Here is a 16,733-nt window from a genome sequence, read left to right as displayed (position 1 = left end):
TTATAATTATATATGATCAATTACTTAGAAGGTAGTACTAGATCAGTAAAGATCTAATTTTCGAATATTAGTTATATTATTTCAGCCATGAAAGTCCAAGATTTCACATTCCCAAGCTCTGTCGTTTTTTCCCATGAAATAGTCTAAAGCAAACATAGAAGATGGGGGGCCAACACACCCATCCATTCAATTATTATTATATATGTATATATTCTATAAAAAGATAATAATCTTGCATACCCATTACCTAAGACTCCCATTCAAGATAAACATGAAAAATATTTATAATAACAGAACGATGTCGCTGTGACACAGAGAGAGAATAGGGTTGAAAGAGGAAGAAGAATACAAGCACTAAAATCTGGAACATAACAGCCTAATAGAAGAAACCGGATATGGAAAGGGAGAGGAGACAGTAGCCTTCATGTGAAGGGGTGTCCCTACTACTTAACCCCAAAACCAAAACCATCCCACCATAATCCCACAACTCTGTGTTCCAAAACTTTCTTTTTTACTTTTATTTTATTATAAAACAAAAAAAAAAAAAAAATTGTAATAGCCAGTAAAATTATAATAACCCAAGAAGCTAAGATCTCACTAATGACTAAAACCCAATAGGGAAAGTGAGAATCCAAGGTGTGGTTGTAAGACTTAATGGCCAGTTTGGACCCGTGAATCTTGAAGCTATCCTCTTAACCTCTTCTTAATGGAAGCATTCTAGTTGGTGGTGCAGCTTAATCTGTGAGTAAAAAGTAAGCTTTGAAAGATTTAGGGGAAGTGCTTAATTTGTAGCCACTAGTGGAAAGGTGAGCAGGCAGGCCCAGCTAAGTTTGGTTGGTCTGTTGTCTCTATGGTGTAAGGGCAGGGTTCAGTTAGTCTCTGAGTGGGTAGGATACTTGGCACAGGAGTTGCCCATTTCTTGTGGGGTAAGTTTAAGGGTGCAGAAAATTGTTGATGCTTCATTCAAGGTCTTGTAATGGCATATTGGTTTAGTAGCATCCTCTTTGGTCCCCTGCACTTCAACATTTTCATTCCAGGAAAAGTTTCAGCTTTTTTCCCTTGTAAGTATGCAGTAAGAGAGAAGTCTAAAGAAAAAGTATGCAGCAAGAGAGGAAGTTATTGTAACATCTTCAAATTTTGATGTGGGATAATCTCGTAGATTAAGTACAATGATTTTGTTAAGAACAAACCATTAGGTGTTTTAGGATCGTATATAGGTTGACAGATTTTTATAGATATAATTAGTACACTTCAAATTTTATTATATAATTTTCTTCTACAAAAATTTTGTATTCATATATGGTTGTCAATTTATATATGCATCTTATGGTTACTTATTCTCATAAACAAATAAGTAATTTTGATTGATTCATTTGAAAATTTACACTAAATTTAATTGTGATAGTAAAAATTTCATCTAGAAAAACAAAGATAGAATTTGTAACAAATATCATTGGACCATTCAATTGGTATTTTTGTTTGGAACACATGAACTCTAAAACAAATGTGTATTTCATTGAACAAATACTTACCCTTCTAGGCTTTGTTTTTCGTATATATAGGAATTTATAAAATAACTTAAAATTCAAAAAAAAATTTATAAAATTAACCTCATATTAGTGTTGATGTAAAAAATTAGAACAAAATTTAAAATACATTATTCTAGTTCCACATAAAAATTCAGATAAAATCACTTTTTTTATGATTTTAAAGACTAACTTTTTACCATCATAGTTTTATTATATGTAGATATGCAAATAAAAACCAAAAAAATGTATGAATTTGTTCCAAAAGGTAAATATGTCAACAGAAATGAATATACATGTGCATTTTTCCTTCCTTTTTTTTTTTTTTTTTGAATTTTTTTGTTTCAAATATAACCCTAAGGGGAAGGGAGAGTTCATAATGATTTGAAGTATAGCCAAACTACATTAAGAAATCATTACCATACCCATTTGAGTTTTAGAGCACCGGCCTGTTGGCTTACAAATGTTTTAGGAGCATAAATGATGAATGCCCTCCTTAGCCACAAACAAAGTGAAGCATCATCAATATTCATTAGAAGGTACATACCAAAGCCATCTTGATTAAAATAAACCAAGCTTTTACTTGTCATCTTTTGATGGTTCTTCCTCCTTTTGTTCGGACTGCCCCAAAAAGAAAATAGAGTAAGTTACAAAAAAGGCAATCCTTACCAGCTAACTTGAAGAGAAATTTAAACATCTGAAGGCACATAAAGAAAGAGATTAGTGGCATGATAGTCCGTGAAGTTTTCAGGAACAAACCTCAGATTGGCCTTGCAAAGATGCAAGCAACTCTTTAACTGAAGGATCATTCGGGTCAACTCCAGGAAGCTGCAAACAATAAAGTCAGGGTACAAGGGAACATATTAAAAAAGTTATTACTCAAGAAATTGTTAATTCAGATTCAAGCAAACTTACAGATGCAATGATAGATGACATAAACGCCTGATCTCCCAGGACCTTGCTAACATCTGACTGGTTTGATGAATCTTCAGCACTTTCCTGCATGGACATTTGAAGAGCTGCATGCAGGCAACCAAGAAATCAGTACACCTTGAAGGTTCATAGCTGACTAATGCATTATCAGCAAAAATTTAAAGTACAAGTCAACTAAAACTCTCTGCTTAGATAGGGAATGTAGTCAAGATAATTCAGGGAAAAATTATCTAGTCCTTGTTTGGGTCCAGAAGAATGTCCAGGAGTAACAAAACCTTACTTTGAAGGATTAGGATTTTTGCACTTTGGACATGTACAGAAAACACACCAATAAAATTAACGATATTGATGGGTGTGATCCAGGCATATTGTGGATAAAATTTCAATAACCAGGAGTAAAGAGTGCTGAACAAGCATCCTTATAAAATAAATGCCGAAGAACCTACCCAAGGCCAACTCAGGATCCTCATTAGCAGTATCACCCATGGAATGATCGGATCTAGGGATATCCATTGATATTGCCAGAGCCTGATCCAGTACGACTTTCTCCTCATCCTGCCAAAATCTTCTATATCAAAATCCATTACCAAAAGAAAGCACCAATTTATAACGCATTCAATGATGAGAAAAGGTAACATTCAAAGCAGTAAAAGCATTAGACAGAGAGTATAACCATTCGATCAGTGTTTTTCTCTGTTGTTTCAGCAGTAACAGGGTGCCCACTTTCAGCCATTGTTACATCCTGCGAATTGGAAGATGATTCCTCCCCTTTCTCTTGTTGAGCAGCAGCCTCAGCAGCCCTTTTGGCAGCAGCTTCTTGCCTTGCTCTCTCCTCTTCCATGGACACTCTAAGTGCAAGAGCCAGCTCAGGATCTATATTGGGATCTACACCAAAATCAAAGTGTCCATCAGCAGCGGCAGCTGCGGCGGCAAAGCCATTTCCTCCTTCTCCATCCCCAGTAAATACAGGTGTGCTGTCACAATTTCCATAATTGTGTTACTTGACATAAGTGTGAAACACATCAACACTATATTCTTTATCCTCTTCAAGATTCACTATTCACTGAGCGTCACATACTAGCTAACATATTTGAAGATAAGAAAGAAGGATGCATGTTTTTTAATGGCATTGCTCGAACCCTTGTGTTAGTAACCATTTAATTCGCTAGCCACCAAACACAGGAACGGAACCACATACTAGCTAACATAATAAGCCACCACCTTAGCATTTGCTCTGTAATCCACAAAAACCAATTACTATGAAACTCTTCAGCATCTTTTCTGTAATTTTTTCCACCCTCGTTAAAACTATGTGCCACTTTATATAGATATATAAGACCATCTTTTTTTCTGGAGAGCATACATGAGAGTCAAGCTAAAGATTTGAGGTGTTCCCAGTAATACCACAGACTGAAACTAAATAACTGAGGCAGAAAGAGGAGTAAGCCCACCTGAGAAGCACATTGGAAAGAGCGTCCGGTCCGGGTGGAATATGAACTATATGACTACTGTCATTATTGTTAACAGCTGAAAGAAGGGCTTCCAGTTTCTCCGGCTTTCCATCATCTTCTGCCCCAAAATTTACAATATCAAGAGCTACACTATTCTTTTTTAATTTCTTTCCTATCATCTCCAGTACCTTCTTGTCATATTTGACAGGACTGCAACCACAACCAACGAACAAATATGTAAGATGCCAATTCAAACAAACAGGAAAGACAAGAAGATACTCTACCTTCCAGCAAAAACAATTATTCTTTGCTGCTGATTTTTGTTTTGGCGATGCTTAAGAGCCAATTGAGCCACCTGGATGCCAGCTGCTAAGTTTAACTCACCACCCATGTCAAGACCTACAAAAATGAGGGGGGAAATTTTGTGTATAGACAGTTATTTGCATGTCAATATAAAAAAACTGACAATGAACGGACTTTGATTTTCTATTGCCTTCTGAAGACACGAATAAAAGAACTGCTGAAATTTGCAAGGCATATCTGTTTAACTGAAAAACCAAAATGTTTCAAACCAAAAACCTTATAGTTCTTACCTTTTTGAGTTCAAGACAGCACCGGTACTTGTTTCAATGTGCCACATGGGTGGTAAAAACAAATTTCTAACAGATGGGACAGCACTCATTTGCCAATGTCATCAATAGTTAATTACTTAATACTACTCCAGCACCAAAACTAAGATAGTCAATGCTGTCAACAACCGTATCTTTTGTTAATAGACTCGAGAAGCAAATTCCTGCTAACCCTCAACAGAAGGGTAACAAATTGCTTAATCTTTCATAGCCAAAAACCCTTTAATCATAAAACAGACAACATGATTAAACCATACTTGTAATTGCAACCTACACAGACTGGAGAATCAAAATGATTAAACCATACTTGTAATTGCCGCCTAAACAGGCTGTGAAGGTAACATGCCAAACACAAGGGTAAACCAAAGAAATAAATAGGAAATGAAAATTACGGCATACCATGCATGCAAGCCAATATTTTTGCAAGGTCAGTGGTAGGAGTAGCCAAAACACGAACCCCTTTACCCGCCATTGTCAAAATTCCCACAGTGTTCTCCGGATTAGACTGCCATTTCCACAATTTTTTATACATTAAACTCAAAATTCCAGGGAAAACCCTAATTACGCCAATAGAGGACCTCATATATACATATAACAACGAGTCCCGTCCAAGTACCTGAGTTTTGGCTCCACATATGAGATTAACAGCTTCCGTTTGAGCTTCAAATCGAGACGGAGAATAGTCTCCATTTCGCATCCATTCAGAGTTATCAATGCATATCATCGTCGCCTGATCAATTGATTTCGATTAAGTAACTAAGACAAGACTATCATCTAAAACCCTAATTTCGATTATTCGGATTAAGAACAAAGTATAATGAAAGAAGATTAATCGACTAAAGACATTATCAGAGAGTCATCCCGTTTCTTACCTCGAGAACCATTGGTTTTTCAGAAAGCTGAGACCTTTATTATCGTGGAAGAGAAGGTACTCAAAGCTCGGGCAAATTTTGGATTTTTAGTTGTGTAATCGTATTACATTATATATAGAGGGAAGGAATTTAATTACCTTTCAATCTTTGCGTTTATGCCCCCCGAATCGTTTGTTTTATCACTTCTTGCCACTCAAATTTTCAGGAATTTCTTTTCTACCCTTGAATTCTACTTCTTCGACCTCAGTATATTTGGAAATTCCAGATTTGCCATATTTATTAGTAATCTTTTGAGAGAGAAAGGACGATGAGAAATTATTTTGAGTGAATGTTCATAAGTTATTATATTTTGATTAGTAATTTAATAGAGATTTTAGTTATTGAATTTTAGTAATTAATTCTTACTAAATTATCAATAAAGATACAATCAGACATTTTATATAAAATAACTTATTACAAGATGATAAATTCCAGATGATTAAAATTGTAAAGTGAATATGGATATAAGAATATATTGAAATCCATGCTTTAAAACCCCTGCATCACCGTCTGGTTACAATCAACAATCAATAATCATCCCTCACTTAAGTTCTCTGAAATTTTAGCTCTTTTTATTGCACAATCCTCAGAAGTTTGTACAAGGTAAATCACTGAAAGTGAGTATATGCACAATTTGCTACCAAGCAATCATAATTTAACAACTCGCAACACAAACACAAGTTAAGAAAAACCCAGAATTCACATTCGACAACATCTACACATCCAGCGGCGTAGGGGCAAAATGAAATCTCTGGTTTCTACTTATCGGTAGGTTCACATAAACTTCGTGCACCTCCTGTTTATAGACTTCTCCTCGATCCTTATCTATTGCATAGCAGATATATACGGTATCAATAACGTTGTCCAACACGTGTACAAAGAAACCCAAAACGAGAATCAGTAGAACCCATGCAAGAGAAGCCACTGCATATGAATCGGCACCAAGATTGCTCGCCCCCTTTAGAATAGCACAAGCCTGTGAAGATTTGCAAATTCAGAGTCAATATCGAATCACAAAGGAAAGAATGAAGTCCCAGAAAAGAAGTTTAACCAGTCCGACTCATTATTATTGATTACTTGGAGGAAGCTGCAAAAACTTTAGTCGTGAATTACAGAAAAACCTAAAGAAATTTTGAAATTATACAGAATGCCCATAATGTCATAGTTAAGTGGAAAGTCTCTTCCTTTTTCCTGAAAAAATAGAGGAAAATTTACCAGTAGGGTTACTCCCTATGGACACCCGTTGGGAGTATCATCCATTATAAAATGTTCGGATTGAGACATAATTGTTATTCTTCTTCTAACAATCTTCCCATCCCCAAAATCCCAACGAAGAGCAAGTGATCCAATCAACCCATCAAACTGGATCTCATCTAAGGTATGGGATTACCCAAAAACCTCAGTTAAACTCTCTGAATTAGCCTCAAGGTTAGCAAACCTGGACCTCCTGCTTAGACTATTGGCTTTATACCTCTCGACCACCACGTCGTTGATAGAGTAATGTATATTCTCATAACATGGACGAATGAAGTGATCAACAATCAACAATGCATATGAAACAGTGATAGCAAAGACCAATTATCTACTGCAACTAACTATTGTCTTGGAATCATACGTCACATATTGTTATTGCCCAAGCCATTTTTCGGGCTATCCCGTATCAAAATCTGAAAGAGAGATGGTTGCCATCATTTTATTGGAAGATATAACTATGAGCCCATGCAGGCAAATAGCCTGCAAGAACCTCCATGTGAAACAGTCACATGTCTCAAGACTCATGAAACGAACCACAGCTTTTAGAAATAAGTTAAAAAAATTAAGATTTCACTCACCACAGCTTTTAGAAATAAGTTAAAAAAATTAAGATTTCACTCACCACAATGGCATAGATTGCTGAAAGAACAAAAATGATTCCAGCTAACAAACGAGTGGAGACAGTCTCCACGAAAACAGCCGAGAGAAGGTTACGTCTTAGAAGCTCATATGTCATCCTTGCAGAAGTGCAATAAGCCTCGCCAGAGATTGCTGCAAAGTTGATGGTGAACTTGTTAAGAAATTCTACAGCTATCAGTAAAGCATTAACAAAGCACCGCAGAATAAGATTAACAATTCCGGGGGCATCTTCTTGTTTTGCACTATCAACAGCAGCACGCACAAAACGGACTACACAAATAATCAGTCCAGAGAAACATATCGTTCCAGATGATGGACCAAATGCATTTCTGCCAACCACAGATATAAGGTGAGGAAATGTGTCAGTTAGTGATTACATGTAAATGTGTGGTCAAGAAGCTCAAGAAAGAGAATATACATTTTTTTTTTGAAATGAAGAAAGAGAAGATACAATACGATCGAAAAGTCACAAAACGGAGCATGAATAGACTAGTAATGAAAATATAATTGCGTCGCATGTCAACATGAGATGAGTTTCAAGCTTAAAACTTTTTCACAGGAAAACAAAAATCAAACAGAACTCAGTGGAAGCATAACAAGCCAAGAGATCAAAACTTTTTTTGTTGGTAAGCAACTTCATTTGCACCAGAAGAAAAGGCATAGGCACCTAATTGACAAACCTTGACAGCCATGGCAGTAGCTAGGACAGCAGCTACCAATATAAATCTACATGTAAACTAATCCAAATTTGGAATACAATAACTTAAGCAGGACCTGAGAACATAAAACTATTTTAAGCTTCAAGAATTGGCTACGCAACCCTGTCCAAATACCCAAAGCAAGGGTATATTCAACAGTTCAGAGATTGGAGCTGAATTCAAGTCCCCCAACTTAAAGACACATCCATATCCTAGTTCAAGGTCAAGATCAAAGCTCAATTTCATTTCCAACACAAGCTCAACAGTCTATAGGAATCAATGATTGCTGAGTGTTTCAAAGACACCAGATTGACAAACTAATGGGTGCTGCGCGCCCACGTTACTTCTTGCCCAAATAAAGCCTATGCAGCCATGCCAAAAGACAATCTCTGCCATCCGGAAGAAATGAAAATCAACATCCCCCCGTGTGCATCATGAACTGCCAATGCTTCATAAAATATTTCACCTATTTTGCAATGTGATAAAGTAAACAAGCAAATCAAGAGAGGAAGGTAAACTGACAAAATTTACGTGGTCCGATCAAGGTCCGTGAAAAAGTATGAATCCAAATTCACTATAATTTGCTCTAGAAATAATAATTTCTTTCAAATATGAGCTCCAGTACACTAAAATCTCATAAAATAACTTATAAATCAGTTCTGATGCTAAAAATAGACTTAATCCAACAACTATGATCTAAAAATGTTAAATTTTGAACTTTGAATCAAGAAGCACAAAAGTCAAGGCCAATTGCTACTGTAAACTTGGGGGAAAAAAACCAAAACAACACATAGAAGCACAAAAATACATCTTAACAAAGAAAGGAAAAGCAGCAAATCACCTCAACGAATTTCTAATGCTCCGCTTGGGAGTAGATTCCTCTTTCGAAAAATACCACTGTGCAATAGTTCCACTGATGACATAAACCTGGGTTTCCACCATTACAGCCCAAGACCAGAGCATCGTAAGGGTGGCCAATGTATAGTACGCCGGCACCCAGCTGTCCTGCTTCCAAACACACAGGAATTCTCCATCGGATTCTCGCGGCACAATCTTCCCATTAAATCTTGAAAACACCAAGAACACTACAATCGGCACGTAGTAAATTACCAAACCGATAACCAACAATGGCAGCACCAAAAATAAGCCCAAATTCTTCGATAATGCATCTGAGGCAACCCCGATTATGCTAATAGTCAACTGGATTCTGTGCCAATTAGCAATAAATATCCAGATAATTATTCCAATAGCAAAAAACACTAGCACAAGGACCAGAATTCTGTAAGCCAGAGGGAATGCATCGCGACAAGTAGGGCTAACAGTGCAAGCAACGAACCAGTAAACGTCGAAGAAGATTGGCAAGACGACGAAGAAAGGAAGGGTCGCATATACAATCTGTTTAGCATAATGTTTAAGAGCTAAAAGCAGAAGAAAACATATGGGCGCGCTTAAAACCAGAGTTACCACAAGGGTCCATGTCAAATCCTTCAAGAAAGAAGTTGAACTCGAAGAAGATAACAGCTGAGCACCGAGGACCCAGTAATCCTCAGCTGAAGATGACAGAGAAAGCGAGGTTTTAACGCAGGAAGTCGAAGCAGGGTCGTAAGTATAGGAAGAGAGGCTGCTGTAGTTGGTGTTCCTGTGGAAGATTGAGAAGATACCAAAAGCGAAAGTGAAGATCACCGTGAGGACGAAGAGAATGAGGAAGGGAAGGTCCTTGAATGACCTGGGTCCGTAATTGTAAGAGATCTGGAGGTAGTGGGTCGGGTCAGGCTCCTCCGGGTCAACTCGCAGGGGCGGTTCTTCGATTGCTGAGATGGGCTTGGAGAGAAGCGGCTGCGACGCTGTACCAGAGTTGTAGAGCGAAACTGGTTTACTGCCGGGTTCCTCTTCAGCGGCGCTCATTTTAGTTCGGCAGAGTCGGGTTTTGCAGAGAGAGCAAGTACTGTTCCAGATAAGAGAGCAGAGAGAAAGGAGAAAGAAGAAGAAGATGATGGTGGTGGGATTCAGGGTCTGACGGGTTGGTGGTAGGCGAGCTGGAAACCTTTTCTATTAATTTAATTTATGTTTATTTTTTGTTTTATTTGGGTGTTGACTGTGTATGGATGAAGAAAGAAGATGCTGGGGTTGGCGGTGGTCGGGTTGGGAAGAAGATGGCATAGGCGATGGCGATATATTAATCAGATGATAATTACGCTAATAATGATAATTAAGAATAATGATAGTGATAAATTTATATATAAATTTGCCAAATATTTTTGTTCGTATTAAACTTTAATTTTTTAAAATAAAAAAAAAAAAGAAAAACAAAACTTTAATTTTTGGCATATTACTAAATTAGATTAATAGTTTGATAAGTTCATAATATTTATGGAATTTAGAATTTAATTTATTATCATCTTCAAATTAAAATTGTATTTTTGATTAAAATAAGTATGAAATTAACATTAAGTGATTGTTTACTAATTTAACATTAACAGCAACTAATATTTTTTGACAAATAATTTATATTTTTATTTAAAATTATATTATTATTAATATAAAAATATTAAATATACTTGTGCTCAAGTGATGAGGGCCACCTAATCCCATAAAATATGCAAATTAAATATATTTTATTATATATATATATTTTTTTTAATTTAAAGTCCATTTGATTTACTTTTGAAATAATTCCACTTTTTAAGATGCGATTACTTGGTTAATAAGTGAGAGTAAATTCATCATAAAAAATGAAGTTAAGAAATAAATTAATTCTTAATTAATTAATTAGAAATTAAACTTAAAAGAAATAGTTCATCATATATGAGAAAATTGAAGTAGAAGATACCATTTAATCAGCCAAAAATTAAAAATTAAAAGTCAAATTGGTTGTTTCTGCAGGAAGCAAGCTCACCAGTTCTTTCTCTCTGGTGTGTGTGTGTGTGTATGTGTGTATATATATATATATATAATTCATTATTGCAATTTGCTTTTTTTAAAATAATGAAATAGATTAACATACAGCTGGTAAATTTCTCAGTTAATAAAATTAACATTTATTTTTTTACAAAGTAACTAAAATGTGAATATATTTTACTCCGTAGTAATTTATTATTTTAATTAATACACAATAAATAAATAAATAAATACTTTTTTTTATAAATGATTATATTATCTAAATATAAATTTTCAAATTACTGAATAACCATTTTATTTTTTTTTAAAAAAAACTATATATTATAATGGAAAATGAAAGTCAAATTACATATACGTTCTCTCAATTATTAGGATTTAATTAGTGTTTTAGAATAAATAAATGTCAGAGACCTTCATGCTTTCTTTATAAAAAACCAAACAGGCATTTATGAATTTGACGTGGTGAGTTTCTCTTCCAAGCTTACCTTCTACTACAGTTTCTATCCATGGATGACTCGAAAAGGTGACTTCCTTTTAACTCAATTCAATCCAGAACTCTTTACTCTATATATTCATATATACCTACATATATGTATAATCTTGAGATTTCTGAGATGGGCAATGGAGTTTTTCGGGTTTCCAGGGTTGAAGATGTTGTGACTGTCGATGTGAAGGTTGCCAAAGACCTCCTCATATCGGGACATCGGTACCTTGATGTCAGGTAATTTTTCATTAATATACAGTTAAATCTATAATCTGTAAGCCAAATCCCATCATACAAGTCCGTAGTATTGTAAAGATATGAAATATCAATGAATCTTGTCAAGAAGAAAAGTTTATAACTGAAGAACCATAAGTAATCTGTCGCATTAACAGGACAACAGAGGAGTTCATGAGAGGACATGTTGACAGTGCCTCGAACGTTCCTTACATGTTAAGCACACAAGAAGGTAAATATGCATAATTTGGATGTATAGATATAATATTTAGTCTAATTCTATATGTATACCCAGGTAAAGTGAAGAACCCAGAATTTCTCAACCAAGTATCGTCAGTTTACAAGAAGGATGATTTCTTGGTCGTGGTAAGAATTTCTCAACCCAGAATTCCTTGATAATAGAAATCAAATCCCATTCTTGATTGAGTAAGAGTTAAACAAGAATTAAACCAAATGCAATTCGACAGTTCTGTTTGACTAATTTCAAGAATATAAAAGAGCAAAAGAAGGCCTAGTTGAAATGAAAACTTATCCGAAAGATATCGTATCACTGAACTATGAAATTAAGAATGCATGACAGAGCTGGATGAAAGTAATGTTAAAACACTGTCTGCTGTCTCTAACCTCCGTTCTGTTAATTATGGTGAAGGCCTGCAATTCTGGAGGAAGATCGATCCGTGCTTGTGTTGATCTTCTAAATACAGTTAAGTAATCCTTGAACACTTCTCCCAAATGTTTAATTCTAACAAAAATGAATAAGGTTGGTTCATACTAGGCTAAAAGAAATCTGCCAATTCATCACACGTTTATTCTCTCCAATTTTTCGATTGTGACTGATTGAAATGAAAAAGGAAAATCTTTGGTTGGAGGCAGGGCTATGAGCATGTGAGTAACATGGGAGGAGGTTACTCTGCATGGGTTGACAGTGGATTTGCAGGAGATAAACCAGCAGAAGAGCTCAAGACTTCCTGCAAATTTCGCCCATGAAAACAGTTGTGTTATGTCTTATAAATTTCATTTGCATGACATATCAAGCAAAGTCTAAAAGTGTGCTGGATTCTGATTTGTAATAAAATTCAGAGTTTGAAACAATATGTGAGTGAGCAAACAAGTTATCAGCAAAATAAAAATGTTAGATCTCTAAAAAACGAGAGTCCTAATGTTTTACTTTTTCCTGTATTGCTTAACAATGCGTGCTGAGCTCACAGCCTTGATCATTTGGATATTAAGCTGCTTCTCTCACTCTAACAGGTAAAAAGTAAGAGGAAGGGGAAGAAACTAGATGCACAAGCCAGAAAGTGAAGTGAAGAAAGATCATTTCATTCTGATTAGTCAAAACTGATAATATTCGTATTAATAACAGTTATACAGTAAGAAAAAAAAAATGAAGCTACGATATTTCCCAGAAGAACCTAATACAATATTTCCAGGAAGAGCCTAATACTCTAGGATGTAAATCATGACAAAAAATTTCATGGACATGATACAAGAGAACCAATTATCCAACAAGAAATCAGCAAAATCAACAGAAAAAACTCTGCTGTAAATATAAGAAGATTTTTCATCTTTCCTCATCCCACTTGCTCTTTGGTATCTCTCCAGAATCAGCTATTACAACTTTCTTCCTGGGTTTCCCACTGTAGGTTCCAGCTCCTCCTTCAATGGCAAACACGGTATCCATGCCTTGAATTACCTTGCCAAAAACCACATGCTCTCCATCCAACCTAGATTGTTAACACAAACATTATCGCACTCACAACATAAGTTAACCTAGGAGCAATCATGATGCAGCAATAACATAAGCCAAACGGCCAATGGCCAAGCATATATTTTCACAAAATTAAATTGCTGCTCTTTGCTCACCCGCTCCCAAAAAAAAAACAATATGTAGATGATAGAATTACTGAACATCAGCCTTGTCCCAGACCCACCCTCCAAACAAGAGAAAAACACATATTGATAGGTCCTAAGCTCTTGAAAACTACAGTTCCGAGGGTCACTATCACCCCCAGTCAATTCTATATTCTAAGAGAGAAAACATATGCAGCAGAGAACCAAAGAATATCTTACCAGCTGGCCTTGACAGTAGTAATAAAAAACTGAGAGCCATTGGAATCTGGCCCTGAATTAACCATGGAAATAACACCTGCAAAAGCAGTCAATAATTAATCACAACAAAGTAAAGCATCAGACTTGAAGATTGAGAGAAACGAAGAGATCAGGGTAGTCGAAAATATTAAAAAGCCCAAGGATCTTGTAAACCGAATCAACAAAATTGAGTAAACTAGTGGTAGTCAATGCACCTGCATGCGAATGTTTTATCTTAAAGTTCTCATCAGGAAAGGTGCCACCATATATTGAGTCATATCCCTTCCCATCACTAGAAACTATATCTCCACCTTGAATCATGAATCCGGGTACTATGCGATGGAATGGTGTCCCCTTATAATGGAGAGGCTTTCCACTAGAACCCTTGCTTTTTTCCCCTGCACTTGACAAAGGAAAATGTAAAACGGAACAAATTAATAACAAAAACTCCTAGGTTGTGATATGATCTGGTGTCCAATAAGCAAACTATTGAGAGAAGAAAGCGGCCCCAACTACCTGTGCATAAAGCCCTGAAATTTTCTGCAAAAGAAACAAATCATACATGAGGCAATCACACATCATGCACATATACCACGTAGTTTAGAATATCTGTGACTAGCTGGTTATCGATTTAAATAAATATTTGGTAGATCCTCAAATTATTTGCAGAAAACTGAGCACATACCAACAGTCTTTGGTACAACTTCACCATATAATCCAATTACAATTCTGCCTGCAAAATTCAGATGTAAATTTCAAAATTAAAAATAGAGGTATATTAGAGGACTATTTAATTCACTTCAAACGCCAATATCTTCTGTTTAGTTGTGAATAAAGAAGAAGGTATCTCTTCATCACAGATTGATAGAAGAAAATACAAAAGTTATACCTTGCCGTTGATCCTCAATATCCACATCCAGGTACACCCTGTGAGTAATTTCATATGTCTCCTCAACATTCTTGTCTTCAGCCTAAGCATCAATTTGGAGGACGAAATTCATAAGAACAATTCACAAAGCTATATTTTTTATGATGACAATCAAGTTCCAGTTAAGTATAACCTACATTGAAACAAACCAAACACAAATATCCAATAAAATTTTCATGTCATACATATAGATCTTTTTTTTTCAGGAGTCATACATGTAGACTCATTTATTGCAAAATAAATGATGTTATAGAAATTACAAATCTATTTTTAGAATAAGAAACTGAGGAACTTTCCACTACCGCTCACCTCAGCTGTAACACAGACTAACACAATTATTATAGCCTGCTACTATAATTCGACACAAGGATTAACCATTTAACCGTTACCAAACTTATGGAGAAGCACACGACTAACCAATAGCAAAGCAAACCTAACACACCTCTTAGTCACAGCTGAATCAAATTAAACAACCTAGCATCATAAGAAAAATAACAGTGCTTCAGACTAAAAAATTTTGCTAGTATTTCAAGCATAATACCCAGAGCTTCGAACTCTTACAGAAATTTCCACCATCTTTCCACTTAATCATCAGTGCACAATTTCCTCAAAGAACCAATGATCAGCCATATCTTTAAAATGGAAACTAAAAAAAGGATAACTAGTTTTAACTATTCTTCTCTCCCTGACCTGCAATGCAACATGAGCATGCTAAAACTCAAGCAAATGCAGCATGTTTCCTAAAAGAAATATTGAAATTCTACTACTATCAACACTTAAGAATAAAACCCCCAAGGGGTCTCTCCTACATTCCTAGAATATGGCCGGTAGTTGCACATACATGAATAATAGCTGAAAGTGGTATTGCTCCTTCAGTCAAGAAAGAATGCTGATGCCAACAAAACCAAGAACAAAATCTAACATTCTAGCACTCCTTCGAAAGACTTAAGAAATAGCTTCCATCTCAATAACCCAGCTGAAGAAAGTTCTGGAGAAATGATCATATGAAGCAGGCTAAAACAAATTTGTCAGGAAATATAGATGATCAAATCCTAAAAGAGCTGCTTCTTTCGTTGACCAGAGAAGTATGCCTCACGGGTTACTGTTTGGAAACTAAGAATTTAACGCAAAGCAGACAAAATCAATGAAGATCGAAAGAAGAAAAACTTTTATGGCACAAATCAAACGACACTAAACTCTTTAACTACAATTACCAATCAAAGACAACAAATGCATTGTCCATTTCCCGGTGGCCCTAAATCAACAATCAATAAGTTCCAGAACAACAACAAATCCGCGTCAGAGAAAACTCCCTAAACCCAAGTGAAACAATAAAAACCGAAGTGAAGAACGACCCACGTAGCGTATTAATCCAAATGGACAGTACAAAATGTCTAAGCTACAACCAGATCGGTAAATTGAACCCCCAAAAAAACATTAATGGGTTCTAGAGAAAATCAGAAAGAAGTACCTTTTTGGAGCCGGAGATCGCGAGAAAAAGGAAAATTAAGAGGGAAACCAAGAGAAAAAGATATCGGGGTTGGAACAAAACCGAGATCTCTCGGCGCATCTTTGCTTCTCTCTAATTCATTTAACAACAAAACAGACCTCGACTTTCCCGAATGTCCATTGAAGAATCAGGACAAAGTTGCGCCTTTAACTCTCTCTCGAAATTTTGTCTCTTTTTGCCCGAAAAGCAATCGAAGAAAGCACCGTCTGTCTCAGTCGTTCCTGTCAATGGTCTCCGCGACAAGAAATATAGAGGGCTGACGATGGCGTACCAATTTCGTTCAAAGTGCTGAAGAGTGAAGAGTGGGGAAGTTCAGGGTCGACATGGCAGAAATTAATTACCCAAATTCCAAACATATTACAGGTTAGTGCTATATTTTATAATAATTAATTAAATTAAAATTGCAGTTAGTAAATGGGGTTAATTAATTTTTTAATCAGGATAATAAAATGGGATTAACGTACAGTACAATACGAAACTGGCAGATATTTCATCATCACTGCCACGTGGCACGTGATCAGATCAGGAAGAAATAACTTAGCACGGCTGG

The 16,733-nt window shown here is 35.8% G+C and overlaps 4 protein-coding genes across 4 annotated transcripts; 1 reads left to right on the top strand and 3 right to left on the bottom strand.

Moving 5' to 3' along the window:
* Window positions 1–1,906: 1,906 nt before the first annotated feature.
* On the bottom strand, window positions 1,907–5,557 carry RPN10 (regulatory particle non-ATPase 10). The gene is made up of 10 exons (XM_022044793.2): window positions 5,412–5,557; window positions 5,156–5,269; window positions 4,939–5,044; window positions 4,195–4,309; window positions 3,911–4,120; window positions 3,133–3,433; window positions 2,906–3,014; window positions 2,442–2,545; window positions 2,286–2,354; window positions 1,907–2,147 (listed from the first exon to the last, which is right to left on the bottom strand). Exons 1-10 carry the CDS (start codon window positions 5,421–5,423, stop codon window positions 2,106–2,108), a joined length of 1,182 nt encoding a protein of 393 aa, XP_021900485.1. The 5' UTR covers window positions 5,424–5,557; the 3' UTR covers window positions 1,907–2,105.
* Window positions 5,558–6,000: 443 nt separating this feature from the next.
* Window positions 6,001–10,090, bottom strand: LOC110816586 (Plasma-membrane choline transporter family protein). The gene is made up of 3 exons (XM_088223172.1): window positions 8,883–10,090; window positions 7,327–7,672; window positions 6,001–6,426 (listed from the first exon to the last, which is right to left on the bottom strand). The coding sequence occupies exons 1-3, from the start codon at window positions 9,944–9,946 to the stop codon at window positions 6,166–6,168; spliced, it is 1,671 nt and encodes a 556-aa protein (XP_088079298.1). The 5' UTR covers window positions 9,947–10,090; the 3' UTR covers window positions 6,001–6,165.
* A 1,215-nt stretch (window positions 10,091–11,305) lies between these two features.
* LOC110816587 (Rhodanese/Cell cycle control phosphatase superfamily protein) lies at window positions 11,306–12,882 on the top strand. Its single transcript, XM_022044838.2, has 6 exons — window positions 11,306–11,462; window positions 11,583–11,660; window positions 11,816–11,889; window positions 11,953–12,023; window positions 12,307–12,360; window positions 12,531–12,882. Exons 1-6 carry the CDS (start codon window positions 11,446–11,448, stop codon window positions 12,642–12,644), a joined length of 408 nt encoding a protein of 135 aa, XP_021900530.2. The 5' UTR covers window positions 11,306–11,445; the 3' UTR covers window positions 12,645–12,882.
* Window positions 12,883–13,028: 146 nt separating this feature from the next.
* On the bottom strand, window positions 13,029–16,533 carry LOC110816487 (Cyclophilin-like peptidyl-prolyl cis-trans isomerase family protein). The gene is made up of 7 exons (XM_022044698.2): window positions 16,145–16,533; window positions 14,635–14,716; window positions 14,431–14,478; window positions 14,262–14,285; window positions 13,961–14,143; window positions 13,728–13,803; window positions 13,029–13,381 (listed from the first exon to the last, which is right to left on the bottom strand). The coding sequence occupies exons 1-7, from the start codon at window positions 16,241–16,243 to the stop codon at window positions 13,219–13,221; spliced, it is 675 nt and encodes a 224-aa protein (XP_021900390.2). The 5' UTR covers window positions 16,244–16,533; the 3' UTR covers window positions 13,029–13,218.
* Between the last annotated feature and the right edge of the window lie 200 nt (window positions 16,534–16,733).

Source organism: Carica papaya, chromosome 6 (assembly GCF_054855325.1).
Source record: "Carica papaya isolate Zhongbai chromosome 6, ASM5485532v1, whole genome shotgun sequence".
Lineage (NCBI taxonomy): Eukaryota > Viridiplantae > Streptophyta > Magnoliopsida > Brassicales > Caricaceae > Carica > Carica papaya.
Note: the sequence above shows the minus strand (reverse complement) of the source record. Positions and strands in the feature narration are given on the sequence as shown.